The sequence below is a fragment of the Procambarus clarkii genome, chromosome 39 (genome assembly GCF_040958095.1).
Source record: "Procambarus clarkii isolate CNS0578487 chromosome 39, FALCON_Pclarkii_2.0, whole genome shotgun sequence".
In the NCBI taxonomy this organism is placed as follows: domain Eukaryota; kingdom Metazoa; phylum Arthropoda; class Malacostraca; order Decapoda; family Cambaridae; genus Procambarus; species Procambarus clarkii.
Window position 1 is genome coordinate 11,487,538 of NC_091188.1, and position 22,271 is coordinate 11,509,808.

General features: G+C 48.5%; 1 protein-coding gene across 1 annotated transcript in view; it reads right to left on the reverse strand.

Moving 5' to 3' along the window:
• Positions 1 to 22,271, reverse strand: part of LOC123760304 (WAS/WASL-interacting protein family member 1) — a 134,261-nt gene that overhangs the window by 88,360 nt on the left and 23,630 nt on the right. The window contains 1 exon segment of the mRNA XM_069338368.1: positions 18,555 to 18,758. Coding sequence (XP_069194469.1) covers positions 18,555 to 18,738 — 184 coding nt within the window. The 5' untranslated portion in view covers positions 18,739 to 18,758.

Sequence of the window (22,271 nt, forward strand, 5' to 3'; positions counted from 1 at the left end):
TATATATATATATATATATATATATATATATATATATATATATATATATATATATATATATATATATATATATATATATATATATATATATATATATATTTTTTTTTTTTTTTTTTTACCAGTCCCCGTGGTGCAGTGGTAAAACACTCGGCTGGCGTTCCGCGAGCGCTCTGTCATGGGTTCGTATCCTGGCCGGGGAGGATTTACTGGGCGCAAATCCTTAACTGTAGCCTCTGCTTAACAGTAAAATGTGTACTTGGTTGTAAAAACGATTCTTCGCGTCGGGGGATCGTATCCCAGGGACCTGCCCGAAACGCTACGCGTACTAGTGGCTGTACAAGAAAGTAACAACTCTTGTATATATCTCAAAAATATTTTACACACGTACACCAAAATGCGGGACCAAAGAGCCAGAGCGCATCCCCCGCAAGCACAACTAGACCGAATACACAGTAAACATACATCTTAATCACTCTCACCACTGTCGACAAGCTCTGACCTTCCCGCGTGTGAATGACCCGCTTGACACCGTTAGCGAGAAGTAATGACTTTGTGTTTCCACACTTATTTTTCACATGTTAATGGGAATACAGGTTTTTTGTCTTGGGGAACGCCAGTCTTTCCAGCGTTGAACCAGAATTTAGCATTAGAAAACATGAATCATTTTTAGTATTGGCAAATCCAAATGATATTAGTAGTGTTAAGAAAAGCACGAATCATGTTTTTGGTGTAAGGTTGTGTGACGTGAAGGGATTTGGTTCTTTATTATGCACCCCATACCCATCCCGTGGGAAAGGGTTACAGAGGCGCATAAAGGGTTCAGGAACGTTAAATATTGTTATAGAACTCTCCTCCTATTGTTATAGAACCCTTCCCCTATTGTTATAGAACCCTTCCCCTATTGTTATAGAACCCTTCCCCTATTGTTATAGAACCCTTCCCCTATTGTTATAGAACCCTTCCCCTATTGTTATAGAACCCTTCCCCTATTGTTATAGAACCCTTCCCCTATTGTTATAGAACCCTTCCCCTATTGTTATAGACCTCTCCCCATATTGTTGGAGAACCCCCCCCCTTCCCTTTATGCCCCGCCTACTAGCCTCGCTGTTCTTGTTGTGATATATCAGTTATCTGGGCGTTCCGATTCTGTGTCGAATCTGGCCTTCAAGCTGTTGACGGAGGTGGGTGCCACAGCATCTGTCCGTCCGTTCCACTTGTTGGCCTCCCGTACGTGCAATATCAAATGCAATATCTTTCATAGACAACTGGGAACACTTCTATGGAAGAAATGAAATGTATGCTCGTGATGGGGTGCATCTATCGAGAGCTGGGGTTGTTGCTGTTGCGAACTCGCTAGAAGAAGTGGTTAGAGGTGTTTGTTTGGGTTTAAACTGTTAGTAGATAGAGGTATGGGAATTGATTTGGAGGAAGGAGGTAATAAAAGTATGTGTTTGTGGGAGAAAGGAATTGGCAAAACGATCAGGGAAAGAGAAGGTCCGCAAAATAACAATTCACTTAGGGTATATTACACTAACAGTAGAAGTCTAAGAAATAAAATTAACGAATTAAATGCTCTTGTCTGCACAGAAAAAATAGATATTATTGCACTTACCGAAACGTGGATGAATGTAGAAAATAGAGAACTATTAGCTGAATATCAAATATATGGATTTAAACTATTTCACACAGATAGATATATTAGACGAGGAGGTGGAGTAGCCATATATGTTAGGGACAATTTGAAATGTAGTCTCAAAGAGGGAATCAAAACAGAGCCACACACAGAAACTATTTGGATTGAATTAAACGAAAAAGCTAATAATATTATAATAGGAGTAATATATAGGCCACCAAATTTAGACAGAATGGAAGCAAAGCATCTATGGGATGAAATATCTAGAGCATCTAGATCTAACAGTATTTATGTCATGGGTGACTTTAATTTTAGCGGAATAAACTGGTTGAACAAAACAGGGAATAGTGAAGCAGAAGATTTTCTAGAATTAATTGACGATTGCTTTCTTACGCAACACATTAAGGAACCAACACGGGAAAATAATATTTTAGATTTAGTGTTAACTAACAGGGAAACGCAAATTAATGACATCGAAATAGGGAGTGAGCTAGGGAGCAGTGATCACAAAGAAATCAGATTTAGCATAGAATGGAATAGACCAGTAGGAGAAAATTCTGTTAAAGTGCCAGATTTTCGAAAAGCTGATTTTAATAGCCTAAGAAATTTTTTGGGTCAAATTGATTGGAAAGGCTTGGGTATGGGGTGTGGGCCGGTCTTGGAGCGAGACATGAACCCAGCGATAGGTGACTTAAATGGGGATTTCGATGTGGATTCAATATATAACTTATTTAAGAATATTCTAAACAAAGCACAGGAACGTAGTATACCATACAAATTGAATAGATCGTATACTAATGACCCAAAGTGGATAACAAAGAATTTGAAGAACCTTATAGGTAAAAAGAGAGCTTGGTACAAAAGGATTAAAAATGGGGAGGTCACTTTAGAACAGGAATTCGTACAACTGGTTAGAAATGTTAAAAAAGAGATAAGGAAAGCAAAAAGAAACTATGAAGTTCGCATAGCAGGGCAAGCAAAGACAAATCCTAAAGGGTTTTTTTCAGTTATATCGTACTAAGACTAGGGAAAGGATAGGTCCATTAAAAACTGAGACAGGTCAAATAACAGATAGTGATGAAGAGATGAGTAGTATTTTTAATAAATATTTTGTATCTGTATTTACTAAAGAGGAACTTAACAATATGCCTTCAGCCGAACAAGTCTATGTGGGTGGGGACGAGGACAGGTTGACGAGTTTAGCAGTTACCAGGGAGGATGTTCTTAAACAAATAGTAAAACTCAAACCAAACAAATCCCCAGGGCCGGATGAAGTGTTTGCTAGGGTGCTTAAAGAATGCAAAGAGGAGCTTTGTGACCCACTGTCAACCATATTTAATAAATCAATAGAGTCAGGCAGAGTGCCAGAGTTTTGGAAAGTTGCTAATGTGATACCAGTTTTTAAGAAAGGAGATAGATCACTTGCGTCTAACTATCGACCAATTAGCCTAACGTCTATTGTGGGAAAGTTACTCGAATCTATAATAGCAAATAAAATTCGTCTTCATCTTGAAAAACATAAATTAATAATTGAGTCGCAACATGGTTTTATAAATGGCCGTTCATGTTTAACAAATTTGTTATCTTTTTATTCTAGCATTGTTGAGGCAGTTGATAGTGGTAAGGATTGCGATGTTGTATACCTTGACTTTAGCAAAGCTTTTGATACAGTGCCACATGAAAGACTGATTAAAAAAATAGAGTCTCATGGTATTGGGGGTGCTATATTAAGCTGGATTAGGGCATGGCTATACCAAAGGAAACAGAGAGTTAGTATAAATGGAATCAAGTCAGAGTGGGAAAATGTTGTAAGTGGAGTGCCTCAAGGCTCTGTCCTGGGACCTCTGTTGTTTATAATATATATAAATGATTTAGATTCAGGTTTGAGTAGCAACATTTGCAAATTTGCCGATGATACGAAAATCGGTAGGGAAATTAATTCGGAGGAGGACTCACTATCACTTCAAGTTGATCTAGATAGGGTTTTGAAATGGTCAAAGGATTGGCAGATGCAGTTTAATGCTGATAAATGTAAAGTTCTGAGGTTAGGTAATGATGATAGAGTTACAAGATACGAGCTAGATGGTGTTGTGATTGCGAAGTCGGATTGCGAAAGGGATCTGGGAGTTATGATTAGTAAGAATTTAAAACAAAAGGATCAATGCATAAATGTTCGTAATAAGGCAAATCGGACACTTGGATTTATTAATCGCAGCGTTAGTAACAAGACACCTGGTGTGGTTCTCAAGCTATATCTTGCTCTAGTTAGGCCCCATTTAGATTATGCAGTTCAGTTTTGGTCGCCATATTATAGAATGGATATAAATTCACTTGAACGTGTCCAGCGTAGGATGACTAAGTTAATTCCCCAAATTAGAAATCTTTCATATGAAGAAAGATTAACAAAGCTTAAGTTGCATTCACTGGAAAGGCGAAGAGTTAGGGGTGACATGATAGAGGTTTACAAGTGGATGAATGGACATAACCGGGGGGATATTAATAGGGTATTAAAAGTATCAACACAGGACAGAACACGAAACAATGGATATAAATTGGATAAGTTTAGATTTAGGAAAGACTTGGGTAAATACTGGTTCAGTAACAGGGTTGTTGATTTGTGGAACCAATTGCCGCGTAACATTGTGGAGGTGGGGTCCCTCGATTGTTTCAAGCACGGGTTGGACAAGTATATGAGTGGGATTGGGTGGTTATAGAATAGGAGCTGCCTCGTATGGGCCAATAGGCCTTCTGCAGTTACCTTTGTTCTTATGTTCTTATGTTCTTACGTGTGGCTGTTACCGTCTCGCAGCGGAACACATTCAATACGTGTACGTACGTACGTACGTGTGCGTGTGTGTGTGTGTGTTACAAATGTGTTGTGTGACGACGATTATGGATATTCATCGTTATGAGTGGTGAGGGTGTATGAGGCCAGGCGCCCTCCTGAGGAGCGCCGGAGTGGACTGAAGAAAAAGGTTAAAATACCTCCCTCACACTTTGACGGAACCACACCATTCAGTCACTCTGCAGGTCTGTCAGGCCAGCTAGCGGACACGGTCAACCCTGGGACTCACAGCTCTATCACCACCACCACTAGTGACACACCGTGGTGGGCGTCACCACCACCACTACCACCATCACCACCACCACAACTACCACCATCACCACCACCAGTGACACATCAACCAACACTCTTGCACCTACGCTTCAACAAACAAACAAACAATGGCCACAAACCAACGCGACTAAATGTCAGTTCTAAGATAAATCACCACAATTACTTCCGCTTTTCTTGAAAATGCCACGATGATGTAGCAGAGACATTTTTACGTTCCCTTCACTCGGTAATAACCTTAACCTTTGGTGTGTTAAACTCCAACATTTACCGGCAAGCTCCTACAGTAACCACTAACATTAAAGAGAGAGTAAACTTCGTTGTCGGGATTCATTTTAGTCTCTCAAATATGGCATGCAAACACGTACATAAATTAAGCATAAAACAGTCGGAACTCATCAATACGGTGTTCCCGTCGAATTTAAAAAAGTATTAAGGTACCTTGAGGGGGTTCCAAGGACCGGTGTCCCTACAGCTCTGACCAGGCCTCCCCGCTCGCTCACGCTTCAACTATATGTCTCGGTGAAAGTACCTTCATACTGAAAGGTTTAGGGAGGAAAGAAAAGTGTTGAAACGTAAGGAAAGGTGGCGAGCCTAACATGGGGGGGGGGGGAATATGGTGGTGTATGTGAAGCCCCCACCACCACCACAGTCACCACAGCCCCCATCACCACCGTCACCAGTCACCACCACCACAGTCACCACCCCCCCCCACCACCACAGTCACCACAGTCCCCCCCCCACCACGGTCACCACCACCGTCACCACAGCCCCCCCACCACGGTCACCACCACCACCACCGTCACCACAGCCCCCCCCACCATGGTCACCCCCCCCACCACCGTCACCACCACCACAGTCACCAGGGGCCAGAGCTCCGGCCTTGTTGACTGGGCCGCAACTGAACCACACAAGGCTACACGATACATTCTTAAAATACTTCGCGCAACTGTTGTATATATTATTAAGCATATTTGACATACAAATGTATCCAACTGTTGCAGCTTGAGAAGAGAAACAGCCGAAGGTGGATAGGTTTATTGGAGAGGGAGTGGACATCCTTCGTGGGTGACGAGGCAGTAGTAGTCAGTCAGAAAGTGGTCCACCTCGCCCAGGAAACCTGTACACGTACACACAGGCATCGAGACGGGGAAAGTGGGTGGGGGGGGGGGGGGGGGGTTCGGACACGAGAAGGGGGAGGGGGGACGGACTCAAAGGGGAGGGGGGGGGGGAGGAAATTGTACATGGGCTACAGGACAGTAAAACCAGTAGAAGAGGAAGGAAAAGCAGCAGAGGAGGCAAGAAGGACAAAGGAAAGGACAGGCAGAAAAATGAACTGAATATGTCTGGTAAACGGGGAACAAGACCAGACAAAACATGTTGCTGAAGTAGCTGAAGGCTCAGCGGGGAAGAGTATTAAAAACAACAGTAAGCAGAGCTAAAGCGACAGCTAAAGCACATCAACAGCTAAAACACAGCCCAGCGACACATGCTATAAAAACCCAGCAATCTGTGAAATTTATAAAGCAGGATTTGGAGAGAGAAATGAGTGGTAATCAATCAAGTACCACAGCCAGAGGGAGACGCACGGTACAGGAGAAGAGAGGGGCACCAATACCAGAGTACAGGAATTCTCACAAAAATAAAAGTTTTTTCAGGGAAATTCCTGCGCGGGCCCTAAGCTTCTGGCTGGCCCACTAAGTGTTGCTTGTTTCTGTTTTACTTAGGTGGAGTATGAGTATTTATGAGGTTAGTGAGGCAACCAGGGGAAATTTAACATTACCGAAGACTTGGCACATTTCAAATGGGATCAAATCGACCAGCGAAAACGATCTTTCAGGATAGTATTTCAGTGGAATATCTACTGTACTGGCCGAATAGTGAGCATTGAGAGACAGTGAGAGAGATTCACCATGAAGTATTCTTTAGCTAAAACATGTCAGCGGAGGAGAGAGAGGAAGTGAGGAAAATAACAGAAGCAAATCGAATATCTCGAGAACTTAGAAGCAGCATAAACAGTGCACCCGAATAGGAAGGTCACGTATGAGAGTTCAGTAAAATACAAGAATTCATCAAAACCAGCCTATAGAGGCAACCAGCGTATAGAGGCAACCAGCGTATAGAGGCAACCAGCGTATAGAGGCAACCAGCGTATAGAGGCAACCAGCGTATAGAGGGAACCAGCCTATAGAGGGAACCAGCCTATAGAGGGAACCAGCCTATAGAGGGAACCAGCCTATAGAGGCAACCAGCGTATAGAGGCAACCAGCGTATAGAGGCAACCAGCGTATAGAGGCAACCAGCCTATAGAGGGAACCAGCCTATAGAGGGAACCAGCGTATAGAGGCAACCAGCGTATAGAGGCAACCAGCGTATAGAGGCAACCAGCGTATAGAGGCAACCAGCGTATAGAGGCAACCAGCGTATAGAGGCAACCAGCGTATAGAGGCAACCAGCGTATAGAGGCAACCAGCGTATAGAGGCAACCAGCGTATAGAGACAACCAGCCTATAGAGACAACCAGCCTATAGAAGCAACCAGCGTATAGAGGGAACCAGCCTATAGATGGAACCAGCCTATAGATGGAACCAGCCTATAGAGGCAACCAGCCTATAGAGGCAACCAGCCTATAGAGGCAACCAGCCTATAGAGGCAACCAGCCTATAGAGGCAACCAGCCTATAGAGGCAACCAGCCTATAGAGGCAACCAGCGTATAGAGGCAACCAGCGTATAGAGGCAACCAGCCTATAGAGGCAACCAGCCACAGGAGTAGACAGGAGTGGCTAGACACACCAGCGCCCCTCCCTCCATCACAACTTTAACAACCGGAACCCCTTGGGCTCCCAAAGCACCAGAGCAGAGATGACTATTATTCAATGTATATACACAAATGTGGATGGCATTACAAATACAGGGGTCGAGTTACAGCAGTGTGACAGACGTAATGAAACACCCATCACGGTACAGGTGGTTAACAAGTTCAATGTACCGAGAGAAGCAGTTGTGGAAGCCTACCTTGCGATTTCGGGGTTCAACGTCCCCGCGGCCCGGTCCTCGACCAGGCCTCCTGGTTACTGGACTGCCACCTCCATCCACAACTTCCACAGATTCCACAATGAATTCGGACGCCAGAATAGTTAAAAGTATGAGGCGAGAGGTGCAACAAGGTGTGGTGAGTTGTTTGGGCACGTTATGCCCCAGCCAGCAGGCGGGGCCTAGAGTGCCACTCCCCCGTAGTGAGTGAGTGAGTGATAGGTAAGAACGGAGCTGTGCACGGCTGTGACGCACACAACATGCTGAGCCCCAGGCTTGATTAATGCTTTGTGCGAGATAGGCGGACGGCCAACAACACCCAACATCCCCATGACAAGCAGCATCAGCAGCATGACTAACCAGCTGAGCCGCTAACAACATCAGTAAGAGAGGGCAGGTCCGGAAGCGAGGGTGACGTCAGGAGAGCACACTGCTGCTGCTGCTACAGGTCCGGGACCGCGGCCACACCTTCCCGGCACTCCATCACCTCCGCGGCTGCTGCTTCCGCCTCTTCCTCTCCGACACACACACAACACACCCCACTGGTCTTGGCCCTAGGAGAGCAACCCAATTATGTAGTCTCAGTCTCTGGTAGCTGCCACCTCTTAGGACGAGACACGAGCGTAGTGGCACCTTGCCTTCTCGTGGCAATGTTTCTAGCTTTGCTCTGGGTCAAATTGAATTACCTGCCTATCAGCAGGTAATACCAAGAGGAGTGGGTTCTGGGAGTTCGTCTAGTAGAAGGTAGAACGACGGTCTCATTTCTTGCAGGTCGGCGTTCAATCCCCACCACCTCCTGTTAGTTTACTTCACTTATTATACACACTATACCCAGCCGGTGGGTATGGAAGTGGACCCATACCCATCGTGTGGGTGGACCCCATCCCGTGGGCGGCAGTGGGAAAAGGTTAACACGCACACATAACGGGATCAGCAAGTGAACCTCCAACATTCATTTAGCCACACAAATTAGTCTTGTTAAGCTAGTAACACAGTTTAATGAACATATATCAACAAGAAGCGTTCGAGAACCGGACCTCAAGTACAGTCTCTCAACAATAAGCGATTGACATTTGCCGTGAGCTAGTTTCACAACTCGCCATGTTTATCATGCACGGTGGTGGTGGTAGTAGGGTCATTACAACCACACCAGCATTCACAACCTACACTGAAAACTGGCCACAACTGGCTACACTTTCTGGTAGTATGTCTCCCTCCCCCCCTTCCCCCGTCGGCCCCTTCATTCCTAGCTGTGAGTGTGACCAGTCTACCAAAATAGTGGTTCTCTCTCTCCCTCTCAACGCTGCTCCGTGAACACGAGGCAACACTATTAACGAGGACCAAGATGAACTATACAATAAGTCGCCATATTTCTTATTTAATTCGCCATGATAGGTACAGGAGAGGACTTGGGTTAGCAGACCCACAGCTCCACACCCTTCCCACAGCTCCACACCCTTCCCACAGCTCCACACCCTTCCCACAGCTCCACACCCTTCCCACAGCTCCACACCCTTCCCACAGCTCCACACCCTTCCCAGACCTCCACACCCTTCCCACAGCTCCACACCCTTCCCACAGCTCCACACCCTTCCCACAGCTCCACACCCTTCCCACAGCTCCACACCCTTCCCACAGCTCCACACCCTTCCCAGAGCTCCACACCCTTCCCAGACCTCCACACCCTTCCCACAGCTCCACACCCTTCCCACAGCTCCACACCCTTCCCACAGCTCCACACCCTTCCCAGAGCTCCACACCCTTCCCACAGCTCCACACCCTTCCCAGACCTCCACACCCTTCCCACAGCTCCACACCCTTCCCACAGCTCCACACCCTTCCCACAGCTCCACACCCTTCCCACAGCTCCACACCCTTCCCACAGCTCCACACCCTTCCCACAGCTCCACACCCTTCCCACAGCTCCACACCCTTCCCAGACCTCCACACCCTTCCCACAGCTCCACACCCTTCCCACAGCTCCACACCCTTCCCAGAGCTCCACACCCTTCCCACAGCTCCACACCCTTCCCACAGCTCCACACCCTTCCCACAGCTCCACACCCTTCCCACAGCTCGTCCTTCCCACAGCTCCACACCCTTCCCACAGCTCCACACCCTTCCCACAGCTCCACACCCTTCCCACAGCTCCACACCCTTCCCACAGCTCCACACCCTTCCCACAGCTCGTCCTTCCCACAGCTCCACACCCTTCCCACAGCTCGTCTAACCCCTAACCCTACTCGGCGTCTAGGAACATAATCCACCCATTATTTTACAACCAGGTCCCCAGTTACTGATGTACAAATAAAGCCAACATATAACTTCTGAACTTGACCAGGTGACAGGAGTCCGGCTGCGCAGTACACAATGTTGTCCAATAATTATGAACTACGCAACGCTTGCCGGAAAGAGATAGAGAAGACCCAAAAATTAAAATAACGTCGATGTCTCACGGCATGCAAAAAGAGAACTGGGTAAAAAAAAACTCCAAGGGATACCTGATCAACCGAGCTGTGATGCTTACGTCAGACTGCGAATAGCGGCGTCAAACAGCCTAGTTGACCCCGATCATCAAACAGGAGGTTTGGTCGGAGACCGGGCCGCGGGAACATTGATTAACGGAATGTGTTACCAGAGGCCATCCGACTCGCAACCTACGTGGGAAATGGACACCCCGATGAATCACGGGGAAATAAGGAGACATTTTTACCTTGAGTCATAAGAAAATAGAATGTGGGATGGGGAGTTGGGGGGAGGGGAGGAATTACTTGATTGGTTGAGTTGGGAGGCGGGCCCAAAGAGCCAGAGCTCAACCCCGCAAGCACAACTAAGTGAGTATACACTCCCACCTTGTCTGGGATTGACAAGGTGGAAAGAGAGGAAATGTTTAGATGTAAAGGTTCGTAAGTGCTTGCGTAACTGCTTCGTAAATCAGGGTCCAGATGTGTCATAGGGATGTTAGAAAGTTTTCTAACAACATTTTCTAACACGGGTAGTGAGGAAATGGAATGCCCTAAAGGAGCTGGTTGTAGGGGCTAACTCCATTGATAACTTTATAAGGAGGTATGATAGAAAAATAGGCAAGGAGCCACTGCCTTGGGTAACCAACGGCCGGAAAAGCGGGGTCCAAGAGCTAAAGCTCAATCCTGCAATCACAAATAGGCGAGTACAAAGACACAAAGGTCGCCGGTTATCTGTTTACCATGTGTGTGTGTGTGTGTGTGTGTGTGTGTAATTACCTAAGTGTAATTACCTAAGTGTAATTACCTAAGTGTAGTTACAGGATGAGAGCTACGCTCGTGGTGTCCCGTCTTCCCAGCACTCTTTGTCATATAATTGTGTGTGTGTGTGTGTGTGTGTGTGTGTGTGTGTGTGTGTGTGTGTGTGTGTGTGTGTAGGGGGGGGGTCCTTATAGTCCAGGAACCGGGGAGGGGAGAAGATAGATAGATAGATAGATAGATATATATATATATATATATATATATATATATATATATATATATATATATATATATATATATATATATATAGAAAGGAAGGGGGGGTAAGGGGGTGGGGTAGGAGAAAAGCAGACACAAACTGTGTATTGGAGGGGACGTAAACATTCCCTCTAAGGTGTTGTGTGGTGTATTGAAAAGCGAGAATGAATACCAAGAACAATTATCACACAAGGTCACTACAGCTAGAGAAGGACGCTGGTGGCCGGCAGGGAGGGAGGGAGGGAAGAGAGGGAGGGGAAAGGGAAAGAGGCGGAAGAGAGGAAAATGGGAAGGGGACGGAGGAAGAGGAAGTGAGGGATGGTGTAAGGGAGGGAGAAGATAGGAGGGAGGACATGTCCCCTGCGATAAGACCTACCATTAATGTACAATGACTTACTGTAAATATATAGCCCTTGAAATAGAACATTCTCTGTAACTACCTGACATGTAACTATAAGGTGTGAAGGATAAATTAAATTGTTTATGTAATAATCTAAGATGAGGTCCGATAAAGACATTTTGCGCCCTCGGTAATGCTTTTTTGCGCTACCGCTCACAGGATGAGTATGGGGTGCACAATGAACCAGCCTCCTCCGGCGGCAACAATCATCCAAAAATCCCCTGCACCACCACGTGTGTGGGTAGGGGTGTGCAGAGAAGAATGGAGTTCCATTCACACACCTGGATGTTACACACACACCTGGCCCCCAAACCTGTTAGTAGAGTGAAGTGGCACCCTCCGGCTTGATGGGGTTCTGGGAGACCTTCTACTCCCCCAAGCCTGGCCAATCCCTACTCCCCAATCCTTGGCTCAGGGAGGAGGCATGAGAATCTTCTCTGCTCTCTGTATCCTTCCAATTTGAGTACATGTACTGCCGAAGTACATGTACTTCAAATCCAACTCTTTCTGCTACGCCTCTAGTCCTGATGTATCTGTTCAGCGTTACAATTTGACTATTCTGACGTTCGAATTCTTTCTCGAATCTGGCCTCAAAGTTGTGGATGAAGGTGACTCCGGCTGCGTGTAAGTGTGTACACACCCACCAAGATGTTCAGGCAGGCAGGCAGGCAGAGGCAGGCAGGCAGGCAGAGGCAGGCAGGCAGGCAGAGGCAGGCAGGCAGGCAGGCAGAGGCAGGCAGGCAGAGGCAGGCAGGCAGGCAGGCAGGCAGGCAGGCAGGCAGGCAGAGGCAGGCAGGCAGGCAAGCAAGCAAGCAGACAGAAACCCATACAATATTCACAACAGATTAGAGACAAATAACAGAGGTCACACTGGCAGCAGCGACACACTAGGGCTTCCCACCTGCACTAGCACCGCTGGACAAAGGTGTCCACCGTTGTAACCCGTACTCTTACAAATGACCTCGCTTCTCCCTTGCATGCGCTACCGACAAATATCGGCGTAATTCAAAATGGAAATTTATTTTCCAATTAAATTTTGGATTTTTGTTTTCCAAAGCAGCAAGTTAAGGGTCCCCTGGTAGGTTAGGAGGACAGGAAGTTCTCCTAAGGTTTCTACCGTTAATTGAAAGTTTCATCTGACCTAACAGCCTAAGCCAGACGACCCAAACAGAAAACGGGACAGAACGTCACTTTCGTGAGCCGATTTCATTTTGAATTGCGTCGATTTTTAGCTCGAGTGCCCAAACGTGATTTGTAAGAGGACGGATTGGAGACACCAACATGCATGGCGTAAAGGAATTGTGGTGGTGGTGTGGTATATACCTGGAAGATGCCTGGAAAGGATTTCGTGAGTTCTACTCCCGAAGCCCGGCCTGGCTCGACTTGTCATAGCTTTTTCCAACAGGCTGTTGCTTGGAGCGGCCCGCAGGACCACATATCCACTACAGCCTGAGTGGTCCGGCACTTCTTGCAAGAACTTGTCTTACTGCCTCTTGAAGACATCCACCTTTGTTCCGGTAATATTTTTAATGCTTGCTGGAGGGTGTCGAACGACCGTGGAACTCCGATGTTCGGACGGCGCTCTCTGGTTGAGCCTATTGCTGGTGGTGGTGGTGGTGAGGGCCTGGTGTTGTGGTGGTGGTGTGGTGTGGTGGTGGTGTGGTGGTGTGGTGGTGGTGTGGTGGTGGTGTGGTGGTGGTGTGGTGGTGTGGTGTGGTGGTGGTGTGGTGTGGTGGTGGTGGTGGTGTGGTGTGGTGGTGGTGTGGTGGTGGTGTGGTGGTGGTGTGGTGGTGGTGTGGTGGTGTGGTGGTGGTGTGGTGGTGGTGTGGTGTGGTGGTGGTGTGGTGTGGTGGTGTGGTGGTGGTGTGGTGGTGGTGTGGTGGTGGTGTGGTGGTGGTGTGGTGTGGTGGTGGTGTGGTGGTGGTGTGGTGTGGTGGTGGTGTGGTGGTGGTGTGGTGTGGTGGTGGTGTGGTGGTGGTGTGGTGTGGTGGTGGTGTGGTGGTGGTGTGGTGTGGTGTGGTGGTGGTGTGGTGTGGTGTGGTGGTGGTGGTGTTCCCCAACCGTTCCGTACAGCCCCAGCAGGTAAGGGAGCCTGCCAGTCAGTCACACCGGCCGCCCTCGTCGCTAACCTACTGACATTCATGTTTCACCCCACACCCACCCCACCCCTAGCTGTCACCCGACCCCTGCCCTCACTAGCCTGGGCCCTTCCCGCCCACACACCCGGGCCCTCCCCGCCCACACACCCGGGTCCTCCCCGCCCACACACCCGGGCCCAGCCGCCCACACACCCGGGCCCTCCCCGCCCACACACCCGGGTCCTCCCCGCCCACACACCCGGGCCTCGCCGCCCACACACCCGGGCCCTCCCCGCCCACACACCCGGGTCCTCCCCGCCCACACACCCGGGGCCCAGCCGCCCACACACCCGGGCCTCGCCGCCCACACACCCGGGCCTCGCCGCCCACACACCCGGGCCTCGCCGCCCACACACCCGGGCCTCGCCGCCCACACACCCGGGCCTCCGCCGCCCACACACCCGTGCTAGGACGCGAGGACACAACCCAACACTTCTGTCGGACTACTTGGCTGGTCAGAGACCGGCCAGCAGGGACGGTGATCCTCGAAATCCCCACAAGGCAGCTTGCCTATCAGCAGGTAATACCAGGAGTGGGTTCTGGGAGTTCATCCAGTGGAAGGTAGAACGACGGTCTCATTTCTTGCAGGTCGGCGTTCAATCCCCGACTGTCCAAGTGGTGGGCCCCATCCCCCCCCCCCCGGGTCCCATCCTGACCCCTTCCCAGTGCCATATAGTCGTAATGGCTTGGCGTTTACCCCCGATAGTTCTCTTCTCTTCCAGCAACTGAGGCTCTGGTATGCAAATGTCCTTCTCCAAAATATAATTCAAGTCGACAATTTCCTTTTCATTCACGATCCGCCACCTTGCTGTGCCTACACACACGTGCGGCCGACCACCTCCAACAGCTCGGTTGAGTAACATGTCTACCTGGTGGAGGAGAGAGCCCTCACCTGGTGGAGCCCACCCCGGGTATACAACCCCCCCCCCCCCCACAGGTTCTTCCACCCCAGCAGGCTAACCTACACACCATGCCGGCACAACACCCAAAACTGAATAAAACACAAGGAATTATTTTTAAAGTTGCCTTTATTACATCTGAATGTGAAATTCGGCACTATAAGATATTTCCCGGGCACCTCTTTGGGGGGTAGGGGGAGGGTAGAGTTGGGTAGGGTAGGGTAGGGTAGGGTAGGGTAGGGTAGGGTAGGGTAGGGTAGGGTAGCGTAGGGTAGGGTAGGGTAGGGTAGGGTAGGGTAGGGTAGCGTAGGGTAGGGTAGGGTAGGGTAGGGTAGCGTAGGGTAGCGTAGCGTAGGGTAGGGTAGGGTAGGGTAGGGTAGGGTAGCGTAGGGTAGGGTAGCGTAGGGTAGGGTAGGGTAGGGTAGCGTAGGGTAGCGTAGAGTAGGGTAGGGTAGGGTCCAGTCGTCTCCTCCAGCCAATGAAAGCTGCTACGAGACTAGCCAGATAAGGAGTACACTTTCAGTTTATAACCAATTCACGCGACTTTCACTTACGCCAACAACAGACTGGTCTAGCCAGTTCCTGCCCTCCACACACCACTACCATACCCCCTCTCACCCCTCTCTCACACCCCCTCCTCTTCTCCCTCTCCATTGCCTTTCTTCCCTGCCCCTCTCTTTCCTTTCTCTCGCTCTTTCCTGCCTCACATAGGCCTACACAGCTCAGAGAGCACACCTACCGATCTCAGACACACGACGCTGAACACGACAGGCGCGCCTCTACCAGTTCAACGAAGGAAGCCACACGAGGCCTGCAACTGTGCGAACACACACTAAATGTTCAAACATCAAAGGGAGTTTAATACAACCCTATTTGAACACACATTATAACGCTAATGTTTTGGATACGTCAGTGCATTGTTCTTACTAAATTAAGAGTTATTAATTTGATCGTGAAATTTAACGGGTTAAATTGGATTTAATTCTCTCTCTTATTACCAGGAGGATGTAAGGGTTTTGTGTATTTTTACAGATACTGAGAGACCACGAACGGCCGGCGTTCAATCCCCGACCGTCCAAGTGGTTGGGCACTATTCCTTTCCCGCCGTCCCATCCCAAAAGCCTTATCCTGACCCCTTCCCAGTGCTATATAGTCGTAATGGCTTGGCCCTTTCCCCTGATAATTCCCTCACCCCCCACTGTGTTTCATACATCCCGGAGTAAAGCATTTCCTCGTCCAATCAAGCATTTCCTCTCATTCTTGCACCAGTGTATCACCACACACCTGTTGAACACTCCCTCACCAAACACAGTCTTCACACACACACACACACACACACACACACACACACACACACCTCCCGCACCACATTAACACCGCCATAACACAATACACTTGTGACCTAACTTCTACCCCGTCTGACTGACACTGGGGCCACACTATCCTCCCCCCCCCCCCACCGTCCACTACCTCGCCACACACACACAACCCGTTTTCTACGTGTGGGTCGGTTAGGTAAATAAAGTTCCAGTGTTTTACTAGCCCTGATTTTTTCCGTTTTGCCGATTCGAGAGGGGGGAGGGGCTGACTGGATAGGAGGGGGGAGGGGGCTGACTCGAGACAAGGAGGGGGGGGGGAAGGCTTACTAATCAAGAGGGGAGGGGGGGGGGCGACTGACCCCCAAACGAGGATGGGCATCACACAAAACACCTCCAAATATTCCCGGTATTGCTTCAGCATTCCTGACACCCCCGTACGACGCATCTTTCCTCCGGAGGAATACCAATGAGACCCGTATCCGGTCCTCCGCACCACGCCGCTGCCTTCACTTACACTTACCCGCCTCTATTATTAATGCATAACTTTCATTCATTGTATGCTATATGCTTCAGTCTCTGCTGCCATTAATATTGGCCGGCAGCACGCCATGGACACCATTCACTCCCAGCACACAATATACGCAAATCATTTGTGAGGTTCATGCTCACTTTGCCCCACCAAATCATCCAGTCATGCTCCCTAACGTCCTGGTATCATACCAATCTCTATACCCGACCAGGACGTCTGGCCAGAGACCGGGCCGCGGGGACAGTGATCCCTGGAACCCCATCAAGATAACCCCCACATGCTCACCCCCTAAATATATTTATTTCATGTTCTCCTCTTGTCATAACACGGGATATAAACAATAACCAGAGCCCACCTTAAACCTTTTAAGTGAGAATGTCACACCTACACACACACACACACAGACACCCACAAACATACCCACACACACACACAGACACCCACAAATACACCCACACACACCCACCCACACAGCCACCCACCCACACCCCCACAGACCAGCAATCTGAGCTGTACCACCAGGAGTCATTCGTGAGCCCCATGCCAGTCTCCATGGCTCAGAGAGTGCACTTTACATAATGATTCGCGGCTCCCGAGAAGTGGTGGTGCAGGTAGAAGCGCTCAGGGATACTTCTCCAGATTGATTAATTGAATGATGAAGATTAAGCCACCCCAGGTGGCGGCTTGATACCTGGTTGATGGGGTCCTGGAGGAGACGATCTAGTTTCCTCTTGAAGATGTCCACGGTTGTTCTTGCAATATTTCTTATGCTCGCTGGGAGTGTTGAACAGCCGCGGACCTCTGATGTTTATACAGTGTTCTCTGATTGTGCCAATGGCACTCCTGCTCTTCACTGGTTCTATTCGGCATTTTCTTGAGCATGAGTATAGCCTGCAAGTGGTGTGGATGGTTGGCGTGAATTTTACCTGCTTGATGGGGTTCTGGGTGTTCTATTCCCCAAGCCCGGCCCGAGGCCAGGCCTGACTTGTGAGAGTTTGGTCCACTAGGCTGTTGCTTGGAGCGGCCCGCAGGCCCACCACAGCCCGGTTGGTCCGGCACTCCTTGGAGAAAATGTGATCTGTAGTCGTGCAAGGATATACACGGGAGTGGATACTTCTCCGTGATGGTATCCCCCCTTTTTTCAAGGCCGGAGAAGCCATCACGGCATCTCCCAGCCTTCAGAAGTATGCATCTTTTCAAAAGCACCTTTTCTGCCGGCCGGCAAGTATGGTGTTCCTTCACTACTTGTACAAGACATAGTGGTAGGGGATATAGTTCTCGGACACGGGGGAGGAGGGAAGGAAGGCATCACGTTAACACTTGGAGTAACTGTTAAACCCGACAGGAGCGAGAGCTGCCGCGGTATAAGGATACGGACCTTGTCAACCTTGTGGAGTATAAAAGCCAACATTGAAAAAGGGCATCAAGATTTGTGCCAGAGTTAAGAGGGTTATAAGCTACGACCATCGGCTAATGGAACGCTCACAACTCTCCAGGATAAAAAGAACAGAGGGGGATATGATCACAACTTACAAGATACTGAGAGGAATAGATAAGGCGGACAAGGATAGCCCCTTCAGATTGAGAGAAAGCAGGACAAGACGACACAAATGGCAACTGGAAGTGCAAATCAGCCGCCGAAGGGACATAAAAGTACTTACCTTATATTGGTAGTTAACACGAGGAATGTTCTAGAGGAGGAAGGTGTGGGAAGCCACCTCCATCTACAACTGTAAGTCCCGATTCGAGAACAGTTGGAAAGTCATAGTAGTTGAAACGCAAGAGGAAGAGCACTAGTGAGCGGAGCATACACAGACAGACCCCCACTTCCCCGTAAACACTGACAGGTGACAGGCAAGTACAGTAAAGCAGACAGAACAACACGGTTATTACCCAAGGCACCAAGCGCCAGGAAGACAATTTAGTAGTACTAGTAGTACTAGTAGTAGTACTAGTAGTAGTACTAGTAGTAGTACTAGTAGTAGTAGTAGGGTGGAGTACTCACCATCTATGATCGGCGCGGAGCGATCGTTGGTGACGGTCTTCTTGAGCTTGGCGCCGGTCCTGATGGAGGAGAGGAGGGCGTTGCGGTCATCGCCACCTGCCGCCTTGGGCACGGGCTGGGGCGGGGCGTGTGGGCCGCGCCGCTGCAGGCCTCCAGGCGCGGGCGGGGGCGGTGGCGGCGGCATCACCCCGCACCTCACCCACCCTGCAACACCACAACACACTCACTAAACAACTCTCAAATACAATCCGTAAAATAAAACAACTCTCACGGCCAGTGATAAAGTCTTTCCCATCATCCTGGTGTATGTGAGTGGGATTGGCTGGTTAGAAATAGGACCTGCCTCGTATGGGCCAATAGGCCTTCTGCAGTTAAACAAATGAACAAGTCCACAAGGGCCGTGACGAGGATTCGAACCTGCGTCCGGGAGCATCCCAGACAAGTTCGCAGGTTCGAATTCTCGTCACGGCCCTTGTGGATTTGTTCATTTGATGCATCACGTTAGTGTGATCTCTGTGTGTGACTTCTGCAGTTACCTTTGTTCTTATGTATCAACCATAAATAGTCTTACCTGAAATGTCTAAACATCAGTACTCTTAGCATATTTGGCTGTTTGGTTTACCCTAAATGGAGAACAGGATTCATGTAACATAAACTAGGAAGGGTTTCCGGCGGTGCCCGGGACAGTCTGCTTCCCTCTATCCCATCTCATTCCTCCCCCCTCTTCCCATCCTATCTCCCTACCCCTCTTTCCCACAGCAGCAGGTAGCCGGCAGCACCCAGGTCTCTTCTCTCTCCACCCTTTCCCCTCTCTTTACTCGATCTGCCCCTTTGGTCCCTCCCCGTCTCAACCTCCCGCTCCCCCTTCTCTAAGTAAATTGATTAAGTGGACTGCCTATAAGATATAATATAATATCTATAACATAGATATTATATTACATAATAATATATATTAAGAACTCCCAAGAGTTCTTTGCTTCCCAATACGACCTGGAGCAAGGCTAATCTTGTGATATCTTGTGATATCTTGATCTATAAGTTTGTTGCTTGAGGCGACCTGAAAGCCCACGTACCCGCCTGACAGCTGGGTGGACAGCACTTCGGATTCGTAGTCCTGAGGTTCCGGGTTCGATCCCCGGAACGGGCAAAATGTTTCTTTCTGCCTGATGCCTCTGTTACCTAGCAGTAAATAGGTACCTGGGAGTTAGACAGCTGCTACGGGCTCCTTCCGGGGGAAGGGGGGGGGTAACAAAAAGGAGACCTGGTCGAGGAGCGGGCCGCGGGGACGCTAAAGCCTCGAAATCATCTTAAGATAACCTCAAGATATACCCATAGCAACCCGCCTGGTTGATATGGCACCTTAAAGTCTCCCCTGCCTTCTTGAGATGATTTCGGGGCTTTAGTGTCTCCGCGGCCCGGTCCTCGACCACGGGTAAAGGTAAAAACACAAGAACAATACACACTACAAAAGTACCTATACTGACTTACTAGCTAATCACGATGCTACACACTGTACACAGCAAGAGTATTGGGCAATGGCAAGCTCCTCCTTACACCTATAATCTATGTTTCGAATCGGTGGAGGAAAATGTTTGCCTTGGGAAACAGTAACATTAGGGCTTGAGTCAGCACCTAGGCTATATTAAGACAAGACAATGCACCTTACACAAGACAAAGATGCTGACACAAACCTTGGTGTTATTGTTCATGACAAAAATAACACTTCAGAAGGACAAACACATTTATGATATCATGAGTGGCTTGGTTCTAGGGATGTTGGGGGAAGAACTTGATAAATACCAAAGGTATTTATCTTTAAGGTTGATCAGGATTAGTAGATTATTAGATTATTTATCTCAGATTATTATTATTATTATTACAGATTATTAGATTATTTATCTTTAAGGTTGATCAGTCCAGGTCGACGACCGGGCCGGTGGGACGCTAAGCCCTGGAAGCACCTCAAGGTAACCTCAAGGTAAGGTTACCTCCGATTCATAGGCCAGACTGCAAGCAGTCCAACAGCCTGGTTGACCACATAACCAACCAGTAGGCCCTAGGCAGAGACCGGGCCGCGGGGACGGTTATCCTCCCGGAACCAACAACAGGTAAATTGGCTTTATACACGACATTGTATTATTTAAGACCCCTTAAATAATTACCGTACTTAATTATCAATAAAGTCAAGACAAAGGTGGTTCCGCAAGGTGTGTATATCGAACCCTGTATCTTGAGCCAGTCCGCCACGTCACAGCAATCATAGTAATCAATCGTGAAGGACTTACGACCATCATTCATCATGTGCCATCTTAAAGATGGCCCTCCTGATTGATTGATTGATTGATGAAGATTAAGCCACCCAAAAGGTGGCACGGGCATGAATAGCCCGTAAGTGGTGGCCCTTTTGAGCCAATACCAGTATCAAGAGCTGATACTGGAGATCTGTGGAGGTGCGACTGCACCCTGCGTGACGGGAGGTGTCTCCCGTCATGACCCTCCTCCCCCCCCCCTGCTATATAGTCGCAATGGCTTGGCGCTCCCCCCCCCCCCTTTCCGTGTGATTCATACGCATTCCAGCCACGGTCAATCTGAGAGGTTCCTCGGGTTAAGCCATAGTCGGCAAGTAACTGGTTGGGTGACCGCATGGAAGGCTTCGCCCTTGGCTAGCAGGGCCTCAATAAGCTTAAGGGGCCTTGCCGTCACTGACAAAACTATGCAATAACATGTATACGATATAGAATTGTAATAAGCACACGGGAATAACTTCATACGAGACCAAGGGCCAGAATCACGAAGCAGTTACGCAAGCACTTACGAATCTGTACATCTTTTCTCAATCTTTGGCGGCTTTGGTTACAATTATTAAACAGTTAATGAGCTCCGAAGCTCCAGAAGGCTGTTTATAACAATAACAACAGTTGATTGGGACGTTTTCATGCTTGTAAACTGTTTAATAAATGTAACCAAAGCCGTCAAAGATTGAGGAAAGATGTACACGTTCGTAAGTGCTTGCGTAACTGCTTCGTGAATCTAGCCCCAGGAGACATGGCAGAGGTGCGGTAGGTATGCTCAAGAGACAATTAATTCCAAGGCTCTCCAAAACACTCCCTCTAAACCTCTTGTGCTGTTCAAAAGGCAACGTTACAAGCACCTCCAAAGGGTCCCTTGTCAACTGGGCTGGGAGTCATTCGTCAGACTACGAGCAGCTGCATCTAACAGTTTGGTAGACCAGACCACCAACCAGGAGACCTGGGGTCAGATTCACGAAGCAGTTACGCAAGCACTTACGAACGAGTACATCTTTCCTCAATATTTGACGGCTTTGGTTACAGTTATTAAACAGTTTACAAGCATGAAAACTAGCCAATCAAGTGTTGTTTTTGTTATAAACAGCCTTCTGGAACTTCGGAGCTCATTAACTGTTTAATAATTGTAAACAAAGCAGCCAAAGATTGAGAAAAGATGGACAGGTTCGTGCTTGCGTAACTGCTTCCTGAATCTAGCCCCTGATCAGAGACCAGGCCGCGGGGGCACTGAACCACGGAACCAGCACATGGTATGTTAGAAGATCGTTCAGTAGATATATATATATAAAAGTAGCAAGTTCCTTCAATGATGCAAATTGTATTTTAACAAACGCAGTATACTGATGTCCCCACAGTGGTTTCTGATAAGCCTGCGTTACAGAGGCGCTGCCCATCAGTGCGACCCCATAAC